The sequence below is a fragment of the Entelurus aequoreus genome, linkage group LG26 (genome assembly GCF_033978785.1).
Source record: "Entelurus aequoreus isolate RoL-2023_Sb linkage group LG26, RoL_Eaeq_v1.1, whole genome shotgun sequence".
NCBI lineage: Eukaryota > Metazoa > Chordata > Actinopteri > Syngnathiformes > Syngnathidae > Entelurus > Entelurus aequoreus.
The window spans coordinates 14,094,902-14,117,401 of NC_084756.1; the positions used below are offsets into that span (position 1 = coordinate 14,094,902).

Genomic DNA, 22,500 nt, shown 5'->3' on the forward strand with positions numbered 1-22,500 from the left:
CGAGAAAATATTGCAATATTACAGAAACGGAAAGAATATGAAATTGTTTTCCCAATTTTATAAGAAAAACGTCAACACATCGTGAGAAAGACTGCTCTGAGTTATTAATTGATTTTTTTTTGTTTGTAATTAGTTTTTAATCTTCATTATTTACTTCAAGTTATTACAGTATGTCTCTATATACATATTTTTTTTATTAATTTTGCCCAAAGGGGACACATTTCAATTTCTTACACACACTTGTTATTTCATATGTTGATAAGAGGGGGAGCACTTCAAATTTTTACACACACTTGTTATTTCATATGTTGACCAGAGGGGGAGCACTTTTAAAAGCGACACACAGTCAATTTGAAAACAAATCCCTCCTTTTTGGGACCACCCTCATTTTGACAGATGTCACCAGCTGGGGTACAAATGAGATCTCCATTTTTTGTTTTTTGTAATGTGCTTAAGGAGTCAGGGGCCACAGATGACAAAGGAGTCAGGGACCACAGATGACAAAGGAGTCAGGGACCACAGATGACAAAGGAGTCAGGGACCACAGATGACAAAGGAGTCAGGGGCCACAGATGACAAAGGAGTCAGGGACCACAGATGACAAAGGAGTCAGGGACCACAGATGACAAAGGAGTCAGGGACCACAGATGACAAAGGAGTCAGGGACCACAGATGACAAAGGAGTCAGGGACCACAGATGACAAAGGAGTCAGGGACCACAGATGACAAAGGAGTCAGGGACCACAGATGACAAAGGAGTCAGGGACCACAGATGACAAAGGAGTCAGGGACCACAGATGACAAAGGAGTCAGGGACCACAGACGACAAAGGAGTCAGGGACCACAGATGACAAAGGAGTCAGGGACCACAGATGACCAAGGAGTCAGGGACCACAGACGACAAAGGAGTCAGGGACCACAGATGACAAAGGAGTCAGGGACCACAGACGACAAAGGAGTCAGGGACCACAGACGACAAAGGAGTCAGGGACCACAGACGACAAAGGAGTCAGGGACCACAGACGACAAAGGAGTCAGGGACCACAGATGACAAAGGAGTCAGGGACCACAGATGACAAAGGAGTCAGGGACCACAGACGACAAAGGAGTCAGGGACCACAGATGACAAAGGAGTCAGGGACCACAGATGACAAAGGAGTCAGGGACCACAGATGACAAAGGAGTCAGGGACCACAGATGACAAAGGAGTCAGGGACCACAGATGACAAAGGAGTCAGGGACCACAGATGACAAAGGAGTCAGGGACCACAGATGACAAAGGAGTCAGGGACCACAGATGACAAAGGAGTCAGGGACCACAGATGACAAAGGAGTCAGGGACCACAGATGACAAAGGAGTCAGGGACCACAGATGACAAAGGAGTCAGGGACCACAGATGACAAAGGAGTCGGGGACCACAGATGACAAAGGAGTCAGGGGCCACAGATGACAAAGGAGTCAGGGGCCACAGATGACAAAGGAGTCAGGGACCACAGATGGCCCCTGTGCCGCACTTTGGGCAAGCCAGCTGTAGAAGCTAACAGTTAATGGCCACTCTAGTCTTAGTAGTGTAGTTTATGTGTTCGTCCTATATGGTTGTCTTACGTCAGCACAGGAAGTGGTCAAATCAGCCGTTCACCTGGCGGGGATGAATAGGGAAGTCCTTCTTTAGCTGCCATCTTGTTTCATCATATATTGCTGCCTTTGCATTGTTTACTTTTGTACGCACATTAAATCAACAACCAAAAATCCTGACTTTGGAGCAATGTTCACGGACTCTAGTATTTGGCTCTCTTAGATGCAATGTTATTGATTTATGTCATCACTTGTTCACACCTCCTCACATGGAAGACGCTTTTCCTTCTTTGTGTCTGAAGAAGGCTAGAAATACAGGAACACACACACACACACACACACACACACACACACACACACACAGAGAGAGAGAGGGAGGACCAGGTGGTTCCAGCTGCAGGCAGGTCTCATCTACACGATGTCATAAATGTGTGAGATTGGGGGAAGCTTTGAAAGAAAAAGGAGCAAATGAGCTGCTGTAAAAAAGTGATTTGCAGCTTGACTCGCCGTCTTTTAGACTCCCGCTTATGTTTCCATGCAGTCAGTCTAGTCCAATAGCATGAAAGATGAAAGAGCTGGCGTCACAAAGTGTTATTAAAAGACAAGCAGCAGGGGGTTGGAGGTAAGTAAAAAAAAAAAAAAAAAAAAAAAAAAAAAAAAAAAAAAAAAAAAAAAAAAATCGCTGCCGTTGTGTCCTTGGGCAGGACACTTCACCCTTGCCCCCGGTGCCGCTCACACCGGAGAATGAATGATGAATGAATGAGTTGTAAAAATGAATGATGGGTTCTCACTTCTCTGTGAAGCGCTTTGAGTGTCTAGAAAAGCGCTATATAAATCTAATCCATTATTATTATTATTATTAAACCTTCTTGCTGTCGGCATTGAAAGGAATGTTGACGCTTTCTTACCAAGATACTTTTTGAAAAGAACTTTGGGTCTGAGCTGATCTGCACTTTTGGACTCTAGCAACTTTGGAAATGAAAGTGAGATATTTATAGACGACTTAAAAGCTGTTTCCCCTCCTCTGACAGCACATCTGCTCAATGAAATCTCTTTTTGACAATACCTTTTTTTAAATCAGAGGCAGTCACAACAAAAGAAGATGTCATCATCAGTGAATATTCCTCCCGTAATTAATTCCTCTCGCCAGAGTCGGACCAGACAAGGGCGACTTCAAATGAATCAAGCGATGCAGAATTAAAGCTCGAATGGGATTTTTTTTTTTTTTTTTTTTGTAATCAGCGCCTGGCTGCATGTGCTGCACTCTTCAAATGTGTCATCTCATCATGAAGGGGAAATTCCCCCACAAACCCCCCACCCACAAAATAAATGACAGAGTGGGACATCCTCTTAACCGGATTTGATGCTTTAGGAATGCATCGTTTGGACACGCAATAATAATGATAATAATAATAAAGTAGGGCTTTAGAAATACTCCCACAAATAGTGCATTCCACTCTAATACAAGGTGTGACAGGAAAGTTCCAGGACTGTATTTGAAATATATATATAAAAAAAAGTATATATATATATATATATATATATATATATATATATATATATATATATATATATATATATATATATATATATATATATATATATATATATATATATATATATACATATATATATATATATATATATATATATATATATATATATATACTTTTTTAAATATATATTTATATTTATATGTATTTATATATGTATATATATATATATATATATATATATATATATATATATATATATATATATATATATATATATATATATCATGTAGTAACATACACCTTCATAACAATATGTAATATGTACAATATACACACTGCAAGTATATATATAATGTAGTAACAGACACCTTCATAACAATATGTAATATGTACAATATACACACTGCAAGTATATATATAATGTAGTAACAGACACCTTCATAACAATATGTAATATGTACAATATACACACTGCAAGTATATATATAATGTAGTAACAGACACCTTCATAACAATATGTAATATGTACAATATACACACTGCAAGTATATATATAATGTAGTAACAGACACCTTCATAACAATATGTAATATGTACAATATACACACTGCAAGTATATATATAATGTAGTAACAGACACCTTCATAACAATATGTAATATGTACAATATACACACTGCAAGTATATATATAATGTAGTAACAGACACCTTCATAACAATATGTAATATGTACAATATACACACTGCAAGTATATATATAATGTAGTAACAGACACCTTCATAACAATATGTAATATGTACAATATACACACTGCAAGTATATATATATAATGTAGTAACAGACACCTTCATAACAATATGTAATATGTACAATATACACACTGCAAGTATATATATCATGTAGTAACAGACACCTTCATAACAATATGTAATATGTACAATATACACACTGCAAGTATATATATAATGTAGTAACAGACACCTTCATAACAATATGTAATATGTACAATATACACACTGCAAGTATATATATAATGTAGTAACAGACACCTTCATAACAATATGTAATATGTACAATATACACACTGCAAGTATATATATCATGTAGTAACAGACACCTTCATAACAATATGTAATATGTACAATATACACACTGCAAGTATATATATAATGTAGTAACAGACACCTTCATAACAATATGTAATATGTACAATATACACACTGCAAGTATATATATAATGTAGTAACAGACACCTTCATAACAATATGTAATATGTACAATATACACACTGCAAGTATATATATCATGTAGTAACAGACACCTTCATAACAATATGTAATATGTACAATATACACACTGCAAGTATATATATCATGTAGTAACAGACACCTTCATAACAATATGTAATATGTACAATATACACACTGTAAGTATATATATAATGTAGTAATAGACACCTTCATAACAATATGTAATATGTACAATATACACACTGCAAGTATATATATATAATGTAGTAACAGACACCTTCATAACAATATGTAATATGTACAATATACACACTGCAAGTATATATATAATGTAGTAACAGACACCTTCATAACAATATGTAATATGTACAATATACACACTGCAAGTATATATATCATGTAGTAACAGACACCTTCATAACAATATGTAATAAAACAAAATGTAGGGAACATGGCCACAGAGGGCATAGAAAAGGCTTTCCTCCCCCTGTCTTTGTACTTCCTCTGGCACTTTGCACCTAAGTGTGGGATGACGACAGCGGGACAATCTGAGACCTTTCTCTGAGAGGAGCTAAGGTGAGCAGGTCTTTGCGAGATAAGTCCTGCCCCGGATCCGGAATGAAGGAAGGGGGTTGTCCCAGCTTGTGACATCACTACAGTAAGTAGGTCTGGGTTAGTTTTGTCCTCACTTAATGAGTGAGTGAAGAACAAACACAAACATTATACAAACCCTGTTTCCATATGAGTTGGGAAATGGTGTTAGATGTAAATATAAACGGAATACAATGATTTGCAAATCCTTTTCAAGCCATATTCAGTTGAATATGCTACAAAGACAACATATTTCATGTTCAAACTGATATTTGTTTGCAAATAATCATTAACTTTATAATTTGATGGCAGCAACACGTGACAAAGAAGTTGGGAAAGGTGGCAATAAATACTGATAAAGTTGAGGAATGCTCATCAAAGACTTATTTGGAACATCCCACAGGTGTGCAGGCTAATTGGGAACAGGTGGGTGCCATGATTGGGTATAAAAGCAGCTTCCATGAAATGCTCAGTCATTCACAAACAAGGATGGGGCGAGGGTCACCACTTTGTCAACAAATGCCTGAGCAAATTGTTGAAGAACAACATTTCTCAACAAGGAATTGAGGGATTTCACCATCTACGCTCCGTAATATCATCAAAAGGTTCAGAGAATGTGGAGAAATCACTGCACATAAGCCATGATATTACACACCTTGGATCCCTCAGGCTGTACTGCATCAACAAGCCACATCAGTGTGTAAAGGATATCACCACATGGGCTCAGGAACACTTCAGAAAACCACTGTCAGTAACTACAGTTGGTGGCTACATCTGTAAGTGCAAGTTAAAACTCTACTATGCAAAGCCACAGCCATTTATCAACAACACCCAGAAACGCTTAGCTGGGCCCGAGCTCATCTAAGATGGACTGATGCAAAGTGGAAAAGTGTTGTGTGGTCTGACGAGTCCACATTTCAAATTGTTTTTGGAAACTGTGGCTTCATAGTAAAAGAGTGCGGGTACTAGACTGGCCTGCCTGTAGTCCAGACATTGAAAATGTGTGAAGGCTAAAATATGAGAAGGGAGACTGTTGAACAACTTAAGCTGTACATCAAGCAAGAATGGGAAAGAATTCCACTTCAAAAATGTGTCTCCTCACTTCCCAAACCTTTACTGAGTGTTGTTAAAAGGAAAGGCCATGTAACACAGTGGTGAACATGCCCTTTTTTGCAATGTGTTGCTGCCATTCAATTCTAATTTCATGATTATTTGCAGACAATAAGAAAGTTTCTCAGTGTGAACATGAAATATCTTGTCTTTGCAGTCTATTCAATTGAATATAAGTTGAAAAGGATTTGTTGGATTCTCTTTTTATTTACCATTTACACAACCTGACAACTTCACTGCTTTTGTATACGAGCTCCATTGCCATTAAAGTGGAGCACAAGCAGGGACAGTTTGGGATTGGTTGAGCTGTTGGATGTGTAAATATCTCTGAAGTTATGACAGTACGTGAGAAAATAAATTAGAGAAGACATTCAGAAAAGTTGTTTCTTGAATGTTTTCATGCCTGCTGGGATCTATTCATCCCCGGGCAGCGTGCCAAGCAGCTCTCACAATATGTCAATCCAGTCCCTGTGGTCGCCAGGAGCCATGGAGTTTTATTGGTGCTCACCCTTCCAGTCCGCCATGGACCCTCCCAGTCCGCCATGGACCCTTCCAGTCCGCCATGGACCCTCCCAGTCCACCATGGACCCTCCCAGTCCGCCATGGACCCTTTCAGTCCACCCATGGACCCTTCCAGTCCGCCATGGACCCTTCCAGTCCACCCATGGACCCTTCCAGTCCGCCATGGACCCTCCCAGTCCGCCATGGACCCTTCCAGTCTGCCATGGACCCTCCCAGTTCGCCATGGACCCTCCCAGTCCGCCATGGACCCTCCCGTGCAAACTCTGCAGTCATTGTTGGATGGTCACTGTTGCACCACATCCATCAACCCGTCCTGAAGTATGACCCTCACCCCACTCTTCCCGTCAACACGTCTTTATGCCGCCTCCATTTGGACGTCCATAACGCTTCAACAGAGCCGCGAGGTTGGATCCCAATTCCCCCGCCGGTCGACTTTGAACGTTCACGCCTCACGTTTCACTCCCAGCCGACAATGGACGCCCCATCAATCATGGCGGAAGGAAAAGATGTCAAGCTGCTAAGTAGTGGTGACATGCCAAGAGGACTTCACGCTTGACTGACATCACATGTTGGGATAACTGAAGCCAACGGCCAGATATCAATTGTAGTTGTGCGTAGTTTGATGAGTGAACATGCAGCACACCCTCCGTGACTAAGCAGCAGGCAAACAGTCCATAAAGAACTTTATCACTTCCACCTGTCATGTGCTCTCAGGACCTGAGCTACAAAAGATTCCAAACAGTTGACAGATGATGACTCTCACTCATGAGTAGGGGAGTATACCGAGTACCGCTATTTTCTGGCACCGGTTCCTAATTAGGTCAGGGAAGCAATTAAATCAAATTAGCTCCCGTTCCAAAAAATTGCCATTTTTATCTGTGGTTAGGGGCGTTTCAAGATCAAGATCAATCAAGATCAAGATGCTTTAATGTTGTCCATTCTTTAACATGTACAAGACACATAAGAACTGACATTTCATTTTGGGCACAGTCCCACTAAGAGCAGACATACGTTACAGGGGGACAAGACGGGACCACCAACGGATCAGCCACTTATGGCGCTCCTTAGAAAAGGTGGCAAAGGGGGAAGAGTAAAAAAAATATCAGTCTTAGGCTGGACCCTCAGGAGAGGTCCAGACTGAGTCCGAGGAAAAAACCTCACATAGCATGGCACACATAAACATGTTACATATAATCACAACAACTTGCAACAGAGGGGGGGGGGGGGATTTGGGGCCCTGGAGGCCGGCTGCCGCTATAAAGCGCTACTCAGCCATCCACAACCCCGAAGACGAATTAAGCAGTGGTGAAGGTGTTGATTGGGGGAGGGGTGGGTGCGTGCATGTATGCCCAATTAACTTGGGTGAGATGTTGAAATGTTTTTGTGGACTGGGGCCGATCTCAAAGTTCGACACCAGGTGTTATTGAAAAAAAGAAGGTCAAAAGCGTCCATCGTTGAGGAGTCCTCGGGGTAGTTCTTCAGAACAGCCTGTTCCTGATAGCATCAAGGCCATTCGAGGGAGTCAAATCGTAGACTAAGATGTTGTTTTCTTCGAGCAGTCAAAACAATGACCTGCCTGCTCTGTGTGTCCGTGCTGGTTCTCTCAAATTCAATTTAATTCTTCCTTCTCAGCAAGCTTCTCCAAGATGAGATCCATTTTGCGATTCAAATCAGAAATCGTCCCAGTTTGTGTTCCCACAGCCCGGCCCAATCCTTCCATTGCGATGAACAGCCGTTGGGCTCCTTGAGTGGCTGCCATCGTCTTCCGGAGTTTGACGATACACCAGAGCAATGCCCAACGGCTAAAAGTAAAGCCGCTGCTCCTCCACATCGAGAGGAGCCAGATGAGGTGGTTCCGGCATCTGGTCAGGATGCCACCCGAACGCCTCCTTAGGGAGGTGTTTAGGGCACGTCCAACTAGTAGGAGGCCACTGGGAAGACCCAGGACACGTTGGGAAGACTATGTCTCCTGGCTGGCCTGGGAACGCCTCGGGATCCCCCGGGAAGAGCTGGACGAAGTGGCTGGGGAGAGGGAAGTCTAGGCTTCCCTGCTTAGGCTGCTGCCCCCGCGACCCGACCTCGGATAAGCGGAAGAAGATGGATGGATGGATGGATGGATGGACCAGAGCAATGCCCAGCCCAATCGGCAGGTGCCCCGCGATCACGGTTCCAAATAGGTCTTCCATGTCCTCGATGGAAAGGACTGAGAGGCACATGATTCTCCATTTATCCCAGGAGTCTCTCACGTACCCCGCAGCAATGGTTCCATCAGGGCAGCCGGGCTCCCCCGAACCTCTTTTCCTTGTCGAAAAGACTTTGTCAATTGCGTGGAGAGTCCAGCTGATCATATCCATGTGTGATGTTTAGATTTGAGGACAGCGCAAAGTGTACAATATACACACTGCAAGTATATATATCATGTAGTAACAGACACCTTCATAACAATATGTAATATGAAAATGCCACCGCCCTCAACAAGAGGCAAAACAGAAGGTATACTGAGTACCGGTATTTTTTTTTGGTATGGGTTCCTAATTAGTTTGGTGAAAGTTCTGGACTAAAGATACTACTATCGGTATTTTTGTCCCAGCTGACCAACGTAATTATGTCACACTGCACCATCTCCAAGAAAATAACTGTTGTGATCTCAAATTAGCCCTCGGTTCAAAAAAGTGGCATTTTTAACTGTGGTTAGGGGAGTATACCAAGTATCTGTATTTTTTTGGTATCAGTTCCTAATTAGGTCGGTGAAGCAATTAACTGCCGTGATCTCAAATTAGCGCCCGGTCCAAACATTTTTTATTTTTAGCCGTGGTTAGGGGAGTATACCGAGTACCGGTATTTTTTGGTATGGGTTCCTAATTAGTTTGGTGAAGATTCTGGACTAAAGATACTACTATCGGTATTTTTGTCCCAGCTGACCAACATAATTATGTCACACTGCACGATCTCCAAGAAAATAACTGTTGTGATCTCGAATTAGCCCTCGGTTCAAAAAAGTGGCATTTTTAACTGTGGTTAGGGGAGTATACCAAGTATCTGTATTTTTTTGGTATCAGTTCCTAATTAGGTCGGTGAAGCAATTAACTGCCGTGATCTCAAATTAGCGCCCGGTCCAAACATTTTTTATTTTTAGCCGTGGTTAGGGGAGTATACCGAGTACCGGTATTTTTTGGTATGGGTTCCTAATTAGTTTGGTGAAGATTCTGGACTAAAGATACTACTATCGGTATTTTTTGTCCCAGCTGACCAACGTAATTATGTCACACTTCATGGTCTCGAAGAAAATAACTGCTGTGATCTCGAATTAGCGCACAGTCCAAAAAATCGGCATTTTTAGCCGTGGTTAGGGGAGTATACCGAGTACCGGCATTTTTTGGCACCGGTCCCTAATTAGGTCGGGGAAGCAATTGACTGCCGTGTTCTCAAATTAGCTACCGTTACAAAAAATTGCCATTTTTAGCCGTGGTTAGGGGAGTACAATGAGTACCGGTATTCAGTTCAGCTGTCACTGCTACACATTATAATCAGCTTTGAATAATGACAAATAAGGAAGCAACACCACACAAAAGTTTGTCACACAACAATATTTCAGCTTGAAAAGTTCCTCAAAGTGTGTCGCACTTTACTCACAATGAGTCCCGGCCGTGTTTTATCAACCGTACTCGTAGTGATCCATTAATCCAGTGGTCCCCAACCACCGGGCTGCGGCCCGGTACCGGTCCGTGGATCGATTGGTAACTGGCCGCACAAGAAATAAAATAAAAAAAAATAAATATATATTTTATTTTTGATTTTTATTAAATCAACATAAAAAACACAAGATACACTTACAATTGGTGCACCAACCCAAACAACCTCCCTCCCCCATTCACACAAAAGGGTTGTTTCTTTCTGTTATTAATATTCTGCTTCCTACATTATATATCAATATATATATCAATACAGTCTGCAAGGGATACAGTCCGTAAGCACACATGATTGTATTTGTTATGACAAAAAAACAAACAAACAAAAAAGCAAGTACCGATAAAGAATATCAATAAAGGTATGGTACTGATAATATCTTAACGATACACATCCCTACTCCTGACAAAGCCCAGGAGAAAAGCCTCAGGTTGAGATGGCGGTGCTGTGTTCAAAAGGCTCTCAGCAGAAAGCGAGCCACTCCAGATGTATGTTGGACAAGCACAGGTGGTGAATTATTCAACATGGCGGCTGAGAGCTGCATCACATGGCTGCTTTGTGTCGCTCGCTGTGTGCATCACTTGTTGACACGGGTGAGTCGTTAGAAGTGTCAAGAGTCTCCACCTTCCATCTTTCTTTCTGCTGACTGAGCAGTTTGCTCCTTGGTGCTATTACAACATTGGTAATGTTGCGCAATGTACTTCTTAGTAACGTGTTGTTTCCCACCATAGGGTGCACCAAAACATAAGGTGCAATAAAAGGATCATATGATTTATTTTCTACATGTAAACACTTCCTTGTGGTCTACATAACATGTAATGGTGGTTCTTTGCTCAAAATGTTGCACAGATGATGTTTTACAGACAATTTCTGACCTTCGCTTCAGGATGTGCCGTCCTGCCTACGGGTCTTATATACGTGCCTCCACTTCGACAGTGTCTTCTCCCCGACATCGTTGTTGTACCGGTAGTTTTAAGCGCTTCCGTAGCGAGTCTACTGACAAATATAAGTTAGAACTGTACACTACTTTGTATTAGAAATGGCAACAGCGGAGAATGAATGCCGCCATTGACTACAATGGTGGACGCGTGCACATTTTGGAGACTTATGCAGATCCCAAATACACATCAGCAGGTTCTAAGAGGTAAGAAAAGTTGGTTTTGCATAATATTGCCAAACAAAACACCAGATAATGTCTCCTAATAGGTGCCATGTTGGGGTCCTTATACACACACCATAATAATACTGTATGTTGAAGCATAGTACGTCTGACTATGGTAGCCGTAATGCTCCGACAATCCATCAAGCGGTGTGGCTTTGCAGCTTACCAAAGTCGTACTAAAACATTTTGACATATATTTGTGTAATGTTCAATATTCTCAATGAAACATCCACTTGTTGATGTTGCTTGCTTACGGGCAATTGCTAGCATCATTTATTGGACATCCAGTCCACATGTATCTCTCATGTGTGACTGCCATCTACTGGTCACACTTATCATTTCACCATGTACCAAATCAAATTGCTTAGGTTGGTAAGCACAACCAGAATGATGTGTTTTATACGCCGCAGGGTTCAAAGCGTAGGAAGAAAGTAGAATGTACGGCGCTGTATTTCCTCATATTGTTTCACCTTAGGGTCCGTTATGAGCATCCACTAAATGAGGATTTAAACTTTGTCTTCCAGCGTGCGCCTCGGGCTTCTTCAAGCCGACCCAGGGAGACCAGTCCTGCGCGCAGTGTCCCATCAACAGCCGCACGACCAGCGAGGGCGCCATCAACTGCGTCTGCCGCAACGGCTACTACCGCACCGACTCGGACCCCTTCCAGATGCCCTGCACCAGTAAGTACTGTTCTTTGCTCAAAAGATGGTGTTCTACTGACCATCTTCAAGTCGCTTTCTGGGGCGTTTTGGGGGCGGGTCTTATTTTTTTGTACCGGTAGTTTTAAGCGCTTCCATAGCGAGTCTACTGACAGATATAAGTTAGAACTGTACGCTACTTTGTATTAGAAATGGCAACAGCGGAGGATGAATGTCCCACAACAAGAGGATAGAGAAAAAGAAGGAGCTTATTGACTACAAAGGCAGACATGTGCACATTTTCAGGACTTATGCAGATCCCAATAGGTAAGAAAAGTTGGTTTTGCTTAATATTGCGAAAGAAAACGCCAGATGTGTCCTAATAGGTGCCATGTTGGGGTCCTTATACACACCATAATAATACTGTATGTTGAAGCACAGTACGTCTGACTATGGTAGCTGCAATGCTCCGACAATCCATCAAGTGGTGCATCTTCGTAACTTACCAAAGTCGTACCAAAACATTTTGACAGATTTTTGTGTAATGTTCTATATTCTCAATGAAACATCAACGTTTCGGTGTTGCTTGCTTATGGGTACTTGCTAGCGTCATTTACACAAATGGGAACAGCAGAGGATGAATGCCCCACAACAAGAGCATAGAGAAAAAGAAGCTTATCAAATATTGTACGGATTGCAATGGCGGACGCGCGAAGATTTTGGGAACTTATGCAGAACCCAAATATCAGTAGGTACCAATCGGTAACAAAAGTTAAATTTGCATAATATTGTGAACCAAAAAGACAAATAATGTCTCCTAATCTGTGACATTTTGGGGTCCTTATACACACACCATAATAATAACAATAGCGTATGTTGAAGCACAGTACGTCTGACTATGGTAGCCATAATGCTGCTACAATGCATCAAGCGGTGCGTCTTCGTAGCTTAGTCCGAGTAGACTCAAATCGGACACAAGACTCGTGAGTCACGTGTGTGCGAACTTTCACATGTCACGCCCGCCAGCAGAAGAGCCGGGGAGGGGGTCAGAGGTCAGGACCGGCCCCCTCGCTCCGATGTGACGCTCTGCTCCGTACAGCGCGGCTTTCCAAAGACCAGACGCACAATGGCGGGCCTCGGACATCAGACGGCGGAGCAGAGGTTATTGTGTGAGGGGCCGGCGTGGCTGAATGTGAAGCTGACACCAGGCTTGATAGGATGGAGCTGACACCAGGCTTGATAGGATGGAGCTGACACCAGGCTTGATAGGATGGAGCTGACACCAGGCTTGATAGGAAGGATCTGACACCAGGCTTGATAGGATGGAGCTGACACCAGGCTTGATAGGAAGGATCTGACACCAGGCTTGATAGGAAGGAGCTGACACCAGGCTTGATAGGATGGAGCGCAGGTCTGAAACAAAAGCGAAGAGGGGAGGAAAAAAAACTCTTTCCCTTTCATGGTTTTGGTGTGATTAGTTTCCTGGGCTCCTCTGCGTGGCTGAAAGGACGACCTCCAATGACCTCCAACAAAGGAGATTTGCATAAGCCCGGCTGTGGGAGTCCTGCAGCTGTTGTCCACCGGAGCGCCGCCGCGTCACGTCACTCGCTTTCAGCACAGCACCACCCGGCACCATTAAAGCCCAGCCACCCGCCCAAGCTAAAGGGGGGGTATGACTCCTCCTCAGCGTCTCCGTCCCGCTGAGGAGGAGTTTTGTTTGACAAGCAAGAAGCAGGGGCGTCCCTCCAGATCCACTGCTCTCCTGATTGCTGCCTTACAAAGCAGCTTTCACCACAAGCCATCCATTGGAGGGTCCAGAAATTGTGGGAGGAGTTTATTGTTTTTCTCCTTTGGCCTGCAATGTGGTCGCGCTCACCAAGTCTTGGTCTTTCAGTGTAGCGCTCACCAAGCCTTGGTCTTTCAGTGTAGCGCTCACCAAGCCTTGGTCTTTCAGTGTAGCGCTCACCAAGCCTTGGTCTTTCAGTGTAGCGCTCACCAAGTCTTGGTCTTTCAGTGTAGCGCTCACCAAGCCTTGGTCTTTCAGTGTAGCGCTCACCAAGTCTTGGTCTTTCAGTGTAGCGCTCACCAAGTCTTGGTCTTTCAGTGTAGCGCTCACCAAGTCTTGGTCTTTCAGTGTAGCGCTCACCAAGCCTTGGTCTTTCAGTGTAACGCTCACCAAGCCTTGGTCTTTCAGTGTAGCGCTCACCAAGCCTTGGTCTTTCAGTGTAACGCTCACCAAGCCTTGGTCTTTCAGTGTAGCGCTCACCAAGCCTTGGTCTTTCAGTGTAGCGCTCACCAAGCCTTGGTCTTTCAGTGTAGCGCTCACCAAGTCTTGGTCTTTCAGTGTAGCGCTCACCAAGCCTTGGTCTTTCAGTGTAGCGCTCACCAAGCCTTGGTCTTTCAGTGTAACGCTCACCAAGTCTTGGTCTTTCAGTGTAGCGCTCACCAAGCCTTGGTCTTTCAGTGTAGCGCTCACCAAGCCTTGGTCTTTCAGTGTAGCACTCACCAAGCCTTGGTCTTTCAGTGTAGCGCTCACCAAGCCTTGGTCTTTCAGTGTAGCACTCACCAAGCCTTGGTCTTTCAGTGTAGCGCTCACCAAGCCTTGGTCTTTCAGTGTAGCGCTCACCAAGCCTTGGTCTTTCAGTGTAGCACTCACCAAGCCTTGGTCTTTCAGTGTAGCGCTCACCAAGCCTTGGTCTTTCAGTGTAGCACTCACCAAGCCTTGGTCTTTCAGTGTAACGCTCTGCTCACCAAGCCTTGGTCTTTCAGTGTAGCGCTCACCAAGCCTTGGTCTTTCAGTGTAGCACTCACCAAGCCTTGGTCTTTCAGTGTAGCGCTCACCAAGCCTTGGTCTTTCAGTGTAGCGCTCACCAAGCCTTGGTCTTTCAGTGTAGCGCTCACCAAGCCTTGGTCTTTCAGTGTAGCGCTCACCAAGCCTTGGTCTTTCAGTGTAGCGCTCACCAAGCCTTGGTCTTTCAGTGTAGCGCTCACCAAGCCTTGGTCTTTCAGTGTAGCGCTCACCAAGTCTTGGTCTATCAGTGTAGCACTCACCAAGCCTTGGTCTTTCAGTGTAGCGCTCACCAAGCCTTGGTCTTTCAGTGTAGCGCTCACCAAGTCTTGGTCTTTCAGTGTAGCGCTCACCAAGCCTTGGTCTTTCAGTGTAGCGCTCACCAAGCCTTGGTCTTTCAGTTTAATGCTCACCAAGTCTTGGTCTTTCAGTGTAGCGCTCACCAAGCCTTGGTCTTTCAGCGTTTCCATCTGCAAATGTATCAATGCATCTGGAGTTACAGTCTGGGAAGAATAATGGGCCTCATCTACTAAATGTGTGTTAAATAGGGATGTAACGCTATCAAATCTCACGCTATATTATTATTACTCTACTAGAGTTTGCAAGTCCAGTAGGGAATCGCGTGTGAATGCCTTATGCCTCCGAACCGCCGGGACGGCCTGGCGAGGTTGGGAGAGTGGCTGTGCCAGCAACCTGAGAGTTCCTGGTTCGATCCCCAGCTTCTACCAGTCACGTCTGTTGTGTCCTTGAGCAAGACACTTCACCCTTGCTCCTGATGGGTGGTGGTTAGGGTCTTGCATGGCCATCAGTGTGTGAATGTGTGTGTGAATGTGTGAATGTGGAAATAGTGTCAAAGTGCTTTGAGTACCTTGAAGGTAGAAAAGCACTATAGAAGTATAACCCATTTACCCATTTACCATTCAGGGCGAGGGTAGTGTGAGGATGCTGGGACGGTTCAAATGTGGGGTATGGAGAGGTTTGTATTTTGCCCATTCATTGTCAATTGGGGAAAATTCCTGGACATTCCGGGAAAACCGTGAATTTTGGAAAAGTGAAAACCTGTTTCGCCTTACGAGACCTTGGAAGAGGAGTGTGTGGATGGTTGAAAGGTAAAAAGTGGCACACAATTTTGAGAATTTGGGGCATTGTGGGTCAGGCCCTTAGTGTGCAGAATATAGTGGCTCAGGCCCTTAGTGTGCAGAATATAGTGTCTCAGGCCCTTAGTGTGCAGAATATAGTGTCTCAGGCCCTTAGTGTGCAGAATATAGTGTCTCAGGCCCTTAGTGTGCAGAATATAGTGTCTCAGGCCCTTAGTGTGCAGAATATAGTGGCTCAGGCCCTTAGTGTGCAGAATATAGTGTCTCAGGCCCTTAGTGTGCAGAATATAGTGTCTCAGGCCCTTAGTGTGCAGAATATAGTGGCTCAGGCCCTTAGTGTGCAGAATATAGTGTCTCAGGCCCTTAGTGTGCAGAATATAGTGTCTCAGGCCCTTAGTGTGCAGAATATAGTGTCTCAGGCCCTTAGTGTGCAGAATATAGTGGCTCAGGCCCTTAGTGTGCAGAATATAGTGTCTCAGGCCCTTAGTGTGCAGAATATAGTGTCTCAGGCCCTTAGTGTGCAGAATATAGTGTCTCAGGCTCTTAGTGTGCAGAATATAGTGGCTCAGGCCCTTAGTGTGCAGAATATAGTGTCTCAGGCCCTTAGTGTGCAGAATATAGTGGCTCAGGCCCTTAGTGTGCAGAATATAGTGTCTCAGGCCCTTAGTGTGCAGAATATAGTGGCTCAGGCCCTTAGTGTGCAGAATATAGTGGCTCAGGCCCTTAGTGTGCAGAATATAGTGGCTCAGGCCCTTAGTGTGCAGAATATAGTGGCTCAGGCCCTTAGTGTGCAGAATATAGTGGCTCAGGCCCTTAGTGTGCAGAATATAGTGGCTCAGGCCCTTAGTGTGCAGAATATAGTGGCTCAGGCCCTTAGTGTGCAGAATATAGTGGCTCAGGCCCTTAGTGTGCAGAATATAGTGGCTCAGGCCCTTAGTGTGCAGAATATAGTGGCTCAGGCCCTTAGTGTGCAGAATATAGTGGCTCAAACCCTTAGTGTGCAGAATATAGTGTCTCAAACCCTTAGTGTGCAGAATATAGTGTCTCAGGCCCTTAGTGTGCAGAATATAGTGGCTCAGGCCCTTAGTGTGCAGAATATAGTGGCTCAAACCCTTAGTGTGCAGAATATAGTGTCTCAAACCCTTAGTGTGCAGAATATAGTGTCTCAGGCCCTTAGTGTGCAGAATATAGTGTCTCAGGCCCTTAGTGTGCAGAATATAGTGGCTCAGGCCCTTAGTGTGCAGAATATAGTGGCTCAGGCCCTTAGTGTGCAGAATATAGTGGCTCAGGCCCTTAGTGTGCAGAATATAGTGTCTCAGGCCCTTAGTGTGCAGAATATAGTGTCTCAGGCCATTAGTGTGCAGAATGTAGTGGCTCAGGGCCTTAGTGTGCAGAATATAGTGGCTCCGGCCCTTAGTGTGCAGAATATAGTGGCTCAAACCCTTAGTGTGCAGAATATAGTGTCTCAGGCCCTTAGTGTGCAGAATATAGTGTCTCAGGCCCTTAGTGTGCAGAATATAGTGTCTCAGGCCCTTAGTGTGCAGAATATAGTGTCTCAGGCCCTTAGTGTGCAGAATATAGTGTATCAGGCCCTTAGTGTGCAGAATATAGTGTCTCAGGCCCTTAGTGTGCAGAATATAGTGTCTCAGACCCTTAGTGTGCAGAATATAGTGTCTCAGGCCCTTAGTGTGCAGAATATAGTGTCTCAGACCCTTAGTGTGCAGAATATAGTGTCTCAGGCCCTTAGTGTGCAGAATATAGTGTCTCAGGCCCTTAGTGTGCAGAATATAGTGGCTCAGGCCCTTAGTGTGCAGAATATAGTGGCTCAGGCCCTTAGTGTGCAGAATATAGTGGCTCAGGCCCTTAGTGTGCAGAATATAGTGTCTCAGGCCCTTAGTGTGCAGAATATAGTGTCTCAGGCCCTTAGTGTGCAGAATATAGTGTCTCAGGCCCTTAGTGTGCAGAATATAGTGTATCAGGCCCTTAGTGTGCAGAATATAGTGTCTCAGGCCCTTAGTGTGCAGAATATAGTGTCTCAGGCCCTTAGTGTGCAGAATATAGTGTCTCAGGCCCTTAGTGTGCAGAATATAGTGTCTCAGGCCCTTAGTGTGCAGAATATAGTGTCTCAGGCCCTTAGTGTGCAGAATATAGTGGCTCAGGCCCTTAGTGTGCAGAATATAGTGTCTCAGGCCCTTAGTGTGCAGAATATAGTGTCTCAGGCCCTTAGTGTGCAGAATATAGTGGCTCAGGCCCTTAGTGTGCAGAATATAGTGTCTCAGGCCCTTAGTGTGCAGAATATAGTGGCTCAGGCCCTTAGTGTGCAGAATATAGTGGCTCAGGCCATTAGTGTGCAGAATATAGTGTCTCAGGCCCTTAGTGTGCAGAATATAGTGTCTCAGGCCCTTAGTGTGCAGAATATAGTGGCTCAGGCCCTTAGTGTGCAGAATATAGTGTCTCAGGCCCTTAGTGTGCAGAATATAGTGTCTCAGGCCCTTAGTGTGCATAATATAGTGGCTCAGGCCCTTAGTGTGCAGAATATAGTGGCTCAGGCCCTTAGTGTGCATAATATAGTGGCTCAGGCCCTTAGTGTGCAGAATATAGTGTCTCAGGCCCTTAGTGTGCAGAATATAGTGTCTCAGGCCCTTAGTGTGCAGAATATAGTGTCTCAGACCCTTAGTGTGCAGAATATATGCTAATGATCAGAAAGGAAGAGAAGATGCAGATTTGTCTGCTTAGTGATTGATCAAGACTGAAAGTGTTCTGCATGCTCCTGCTAGTCTTGTTGTCACTTGCTGAGTGTGAATGTGACCCACAACTCTTCATGACTGGGAATAATAATTTTAACTTGAATGTCTCCCGTCTTCCAGCGGTGCCCTCAGCTCCGCAGACGGTGATCTCCAGCGTCAACGAGACCTCGGTCATGCTGGACTGGGTGTCTCCCCGGGACTCGGGCGGCCGCGAGGACGTGGTCTTCAACATCATCTGCAAGAGCTGCGGCGGCGGGCGTGGAGGCTGCACGCGCTGCGGGGACAACGTTCAGTTCTTGCCCCGCCAGCTGGGCCTGACCGAGCCCCGGGTCTACATCAGCGACCTGCTGGCCCACACCCAGTACACCTTTGAGGTGCAGGCTGTCAACGGGGTGTCGGACCAGAGCCCGTACTCCCCCCAGTACGCCTCCGTCAACATCACCACCAACCAGGCTGGTAAGTGAGCGCCATCCCACTTCTTCTTCTCTTTTTATGCTCTGTTTGGATTGAAGTCATGGTGTGGTCTCCTAATGAGTGCACTTAAGGCCCCTGCGCCACAATAAGTCTGCACCCCTGGCCCTCGGCTCCCCCCCGGTGGAAATCAGTGGTTTTTGCACCCTCTCCAATGAAGTGCTCGCCACTTTAGATCATGACCCCGTCGTGGAGAACTGTGAAACATGCCAAAACCTTCATGCCGGCCTCCAGGGACCGGGGTCACACGGACCAGGGGTGTATAATTGCATGAAGGTCGGAGGTCACACAAACATGATGTCAGCACTAATGACCACTGGCACTGGCACTGGCACTAATGACCACTGGCACTGGCACTGGCACTAAAGACCACTGGCACTGGCACTGGCACTAATGACCACTGGCACTGGCACTGGCACTAATGACCACTGGCACTGGCACTGGCACTAAAGACCACTGGCACTGGCACTGGCACTAATGACCACTGGCACTGGCACTGGCACTAAAGACCACTGGCACTGGCACTGGCACTAATGACCACTGGCACTGGCACTGGCACTAATGACCACTGGCACTGGCACTGGCACTAATGACCACTGGCACTGGCACTGGCACTAATGACCACTGGCACTGGCACTGGCACTGGCACTGACACTGGCACTAATGACCACTGGCACTGGCACTGGCACTAATGACCACTGGCACTGGCACTGGCACTGGCACTGACACTGGCACTAATGACCACTGGCACTGGCACTGGCACTGGCACTAATGACCACTGGCACTGACACTGGCACTAATGACCACTGGCACTGGCACTGGCACTGGCACTGGCACTGGCACTAATGACCACTGGCACTGACACTGGCACTAATGACCACTGGCACTGGCACTGGCACTGGCACTAATGACCACTGGCACTGACACTGGCACTAATGACCACTGGCACTGGCACTGGCACTGGCACTGACACTGGCACTAATGACCACTGGCACTGGCACTGGCACTAATGACCACTGGCACTGGCACTGGCACTAATGACCACTGGCACTGGCACTAATGACCACTGGCACTGGCACTGGCACTAATGACCACTGGCACTGGCACTGGCACTAATGACCACTGGCACTGACACTGGCACTAAAGACCACTGGCACTGGCACTGGCACTAATGACCACTGGCACTGGCACTGGCACTAATGACCACTGGCACTGGCACTGGCACTAATGACCACTGGCACTGGCACTGGCACTAATGACCACTGGCACTGACACTGGCACTAAAGACCACTGGCACTGGCACTGGCACTAATGACCACTGGCACTGACACTGGCACTAAAGACCACTGGCACTGGCACTGGCACTAATGACCACTGGCACTGGCACTGGCACTAATGACCACTGGCACTGGCACTGGCAGAGCTTCCACACGGCCGCTGAGAGAGGGAAACTAAGTAGCTAGCAAATAATCAAATGTCGTTGAGGGTATGGCGAGCGGGCTCTTTTTGCACGTGCAAACTTATTTTACGCTGTGAACATATTAAATGTAGAATTAATAATTGCCACTTTATATTCAGCACGGCCAGGCATGGAACAGGGAGAGGCACCGGTGTCAAACTCAAGGCCTGAGGGACACATCTGGCCCGCCACATAAAAGATGTGGCCCGCCACATAAAAGATGTGGCCCGCCACGTCTTTTATCTGGCCCGCCACATTTTTTATGTGGCCCGCCACATCTTTTATGTGGCCGGCCACATCTTTTATCTGGCCCGCCACATCTTTTATGTGGCCCGCCACATCTTTTATCTGGCCCGCCACATCTTTTATCTGGCCCGCCACATCTTTTATGTGGCCCGCCACATCTTTTATGTGGCCCGACACATCTTTTATGTGGCCCGACACATCTTTTATGTGGCCCGCCACATCTGTTATGTGGCGTGGCCCGCCACATCTTTTATGTGGCCCGCCACATCTTTTATGTGGCCCGACACATCTTTTATGTGGCCCGACACATCTTTTATGTGGCCCGACACATCTTTTATGTGGCCCGCCACATCTTTTATGTGGCCCGCCACATCTGTTCTGTGGCCCGACACATCTTTTATGTGGCCCGACACATCTTTTATGTGGCCCGCCACATCTTTTATGTGGCCCGCCACATCTGTTATGTGGCCCGACACATCTTTTATGTGGCCCGACACATCTTTTATGTGGCCCGCCACATCTTTTATGTGGCCCGCCACATCTTTAATATAATATATGTGTCAGTAAAGATTTCTCACTAAATGCATTTGTTGTTGTTTTTTTCGTTTTGACAGACAATAATGCAGATTCTGTATGCAATTGCATTTATTTGTATTCAATATCATCTAATAGTGTAACAAATATACTAACATGCATTAAATTAAATTCCTCTACAATCTGTAATAATAATGTTTTCATGTTAATGCAATGTTACATTGGTATTTTATAATAATAATGAATTATTAGTTTCATGTTTTGTAATATCATATTTCTCAGACTATAAGGCACACTTAAAATCATTGTGTTCTCAAAAATGGACAATGCGCCTTATTACCCGGTGTGACTAATCTACGTATTCATTCCGATTGTGCTTACCGACCTTGAAAATGTTGGTCAATTAAACGCTCAAAATGGCCAGAAAAAGAGAACTTTCATCCGAAACTCGACAGTCTATTCTTGTTCTTAGAAATGAAGGCTATTCCACTAAATTGTTTGGGTGACCCCAAACTTTTGAACGGTAATGTATATATATATATATATATATATATATATATATATATATATATATATATATATATATATATATATATATATATATATATATATATATATATATATATATATATATACTGTACATACATACATATATACACACTATTTACAAAGCTTTAGAAATAAATTACAAAATACCTATTCTGTCCTGGTGGTCAATTTGAAATCAGCTTATGTGTCATCAAAAGAACTTGGGAGTGACCAGCAACTTAAATTCCCTGGGAGGAGGATCTGCTCGGACGCAACAATATATACATATATATATATATATATATATATATATATATATATATATATATATATATATATATATATATATATATATATATATATATATATTATATTATATATATATATATATATATATATATATATATATATATATATATATATTTATGTATGTATGTATGTATACTGTATATATATATATATATATATATATATATATATATATATATATATATATATATCTATATATATATATATATGTATGTATATACATTGATATGCTTATACATTGATATGTATATATCAATGTATATGTATAAACATACACCTATACATATA

At 44.3% G+C, this 22,500-nt stretch overlaps 1 protein-coding gene across 3 annotated transcripts in view; it reads left to right on the forward strand.

The window, feature by feature from the left end:
- Positions 1-22,500, forward strand: part of LOC133643308 (ephrin type-B receptor 2) — a 155,770-nt gene that overhangs the window by 87,581 nt on the left and 45,689 nt on the right. For all 3 annotated transcript variants that reach the window (XM_062037794.1, XM_062037793.1, XM_062037795.1), the window contains exons 3-4: positions 11,920-12,075; positions 18,786-19,121. In XM_062037794.1, coding sequence (XP_061893778.1) covers positions 11,920-12,075; positions 18,786-19,121 — 492 coding nt within the window. The remainder of the gene's footprint in view (positions 1-11,919; positions 12,076-18,785; positions 19,122-22,500) is intronic.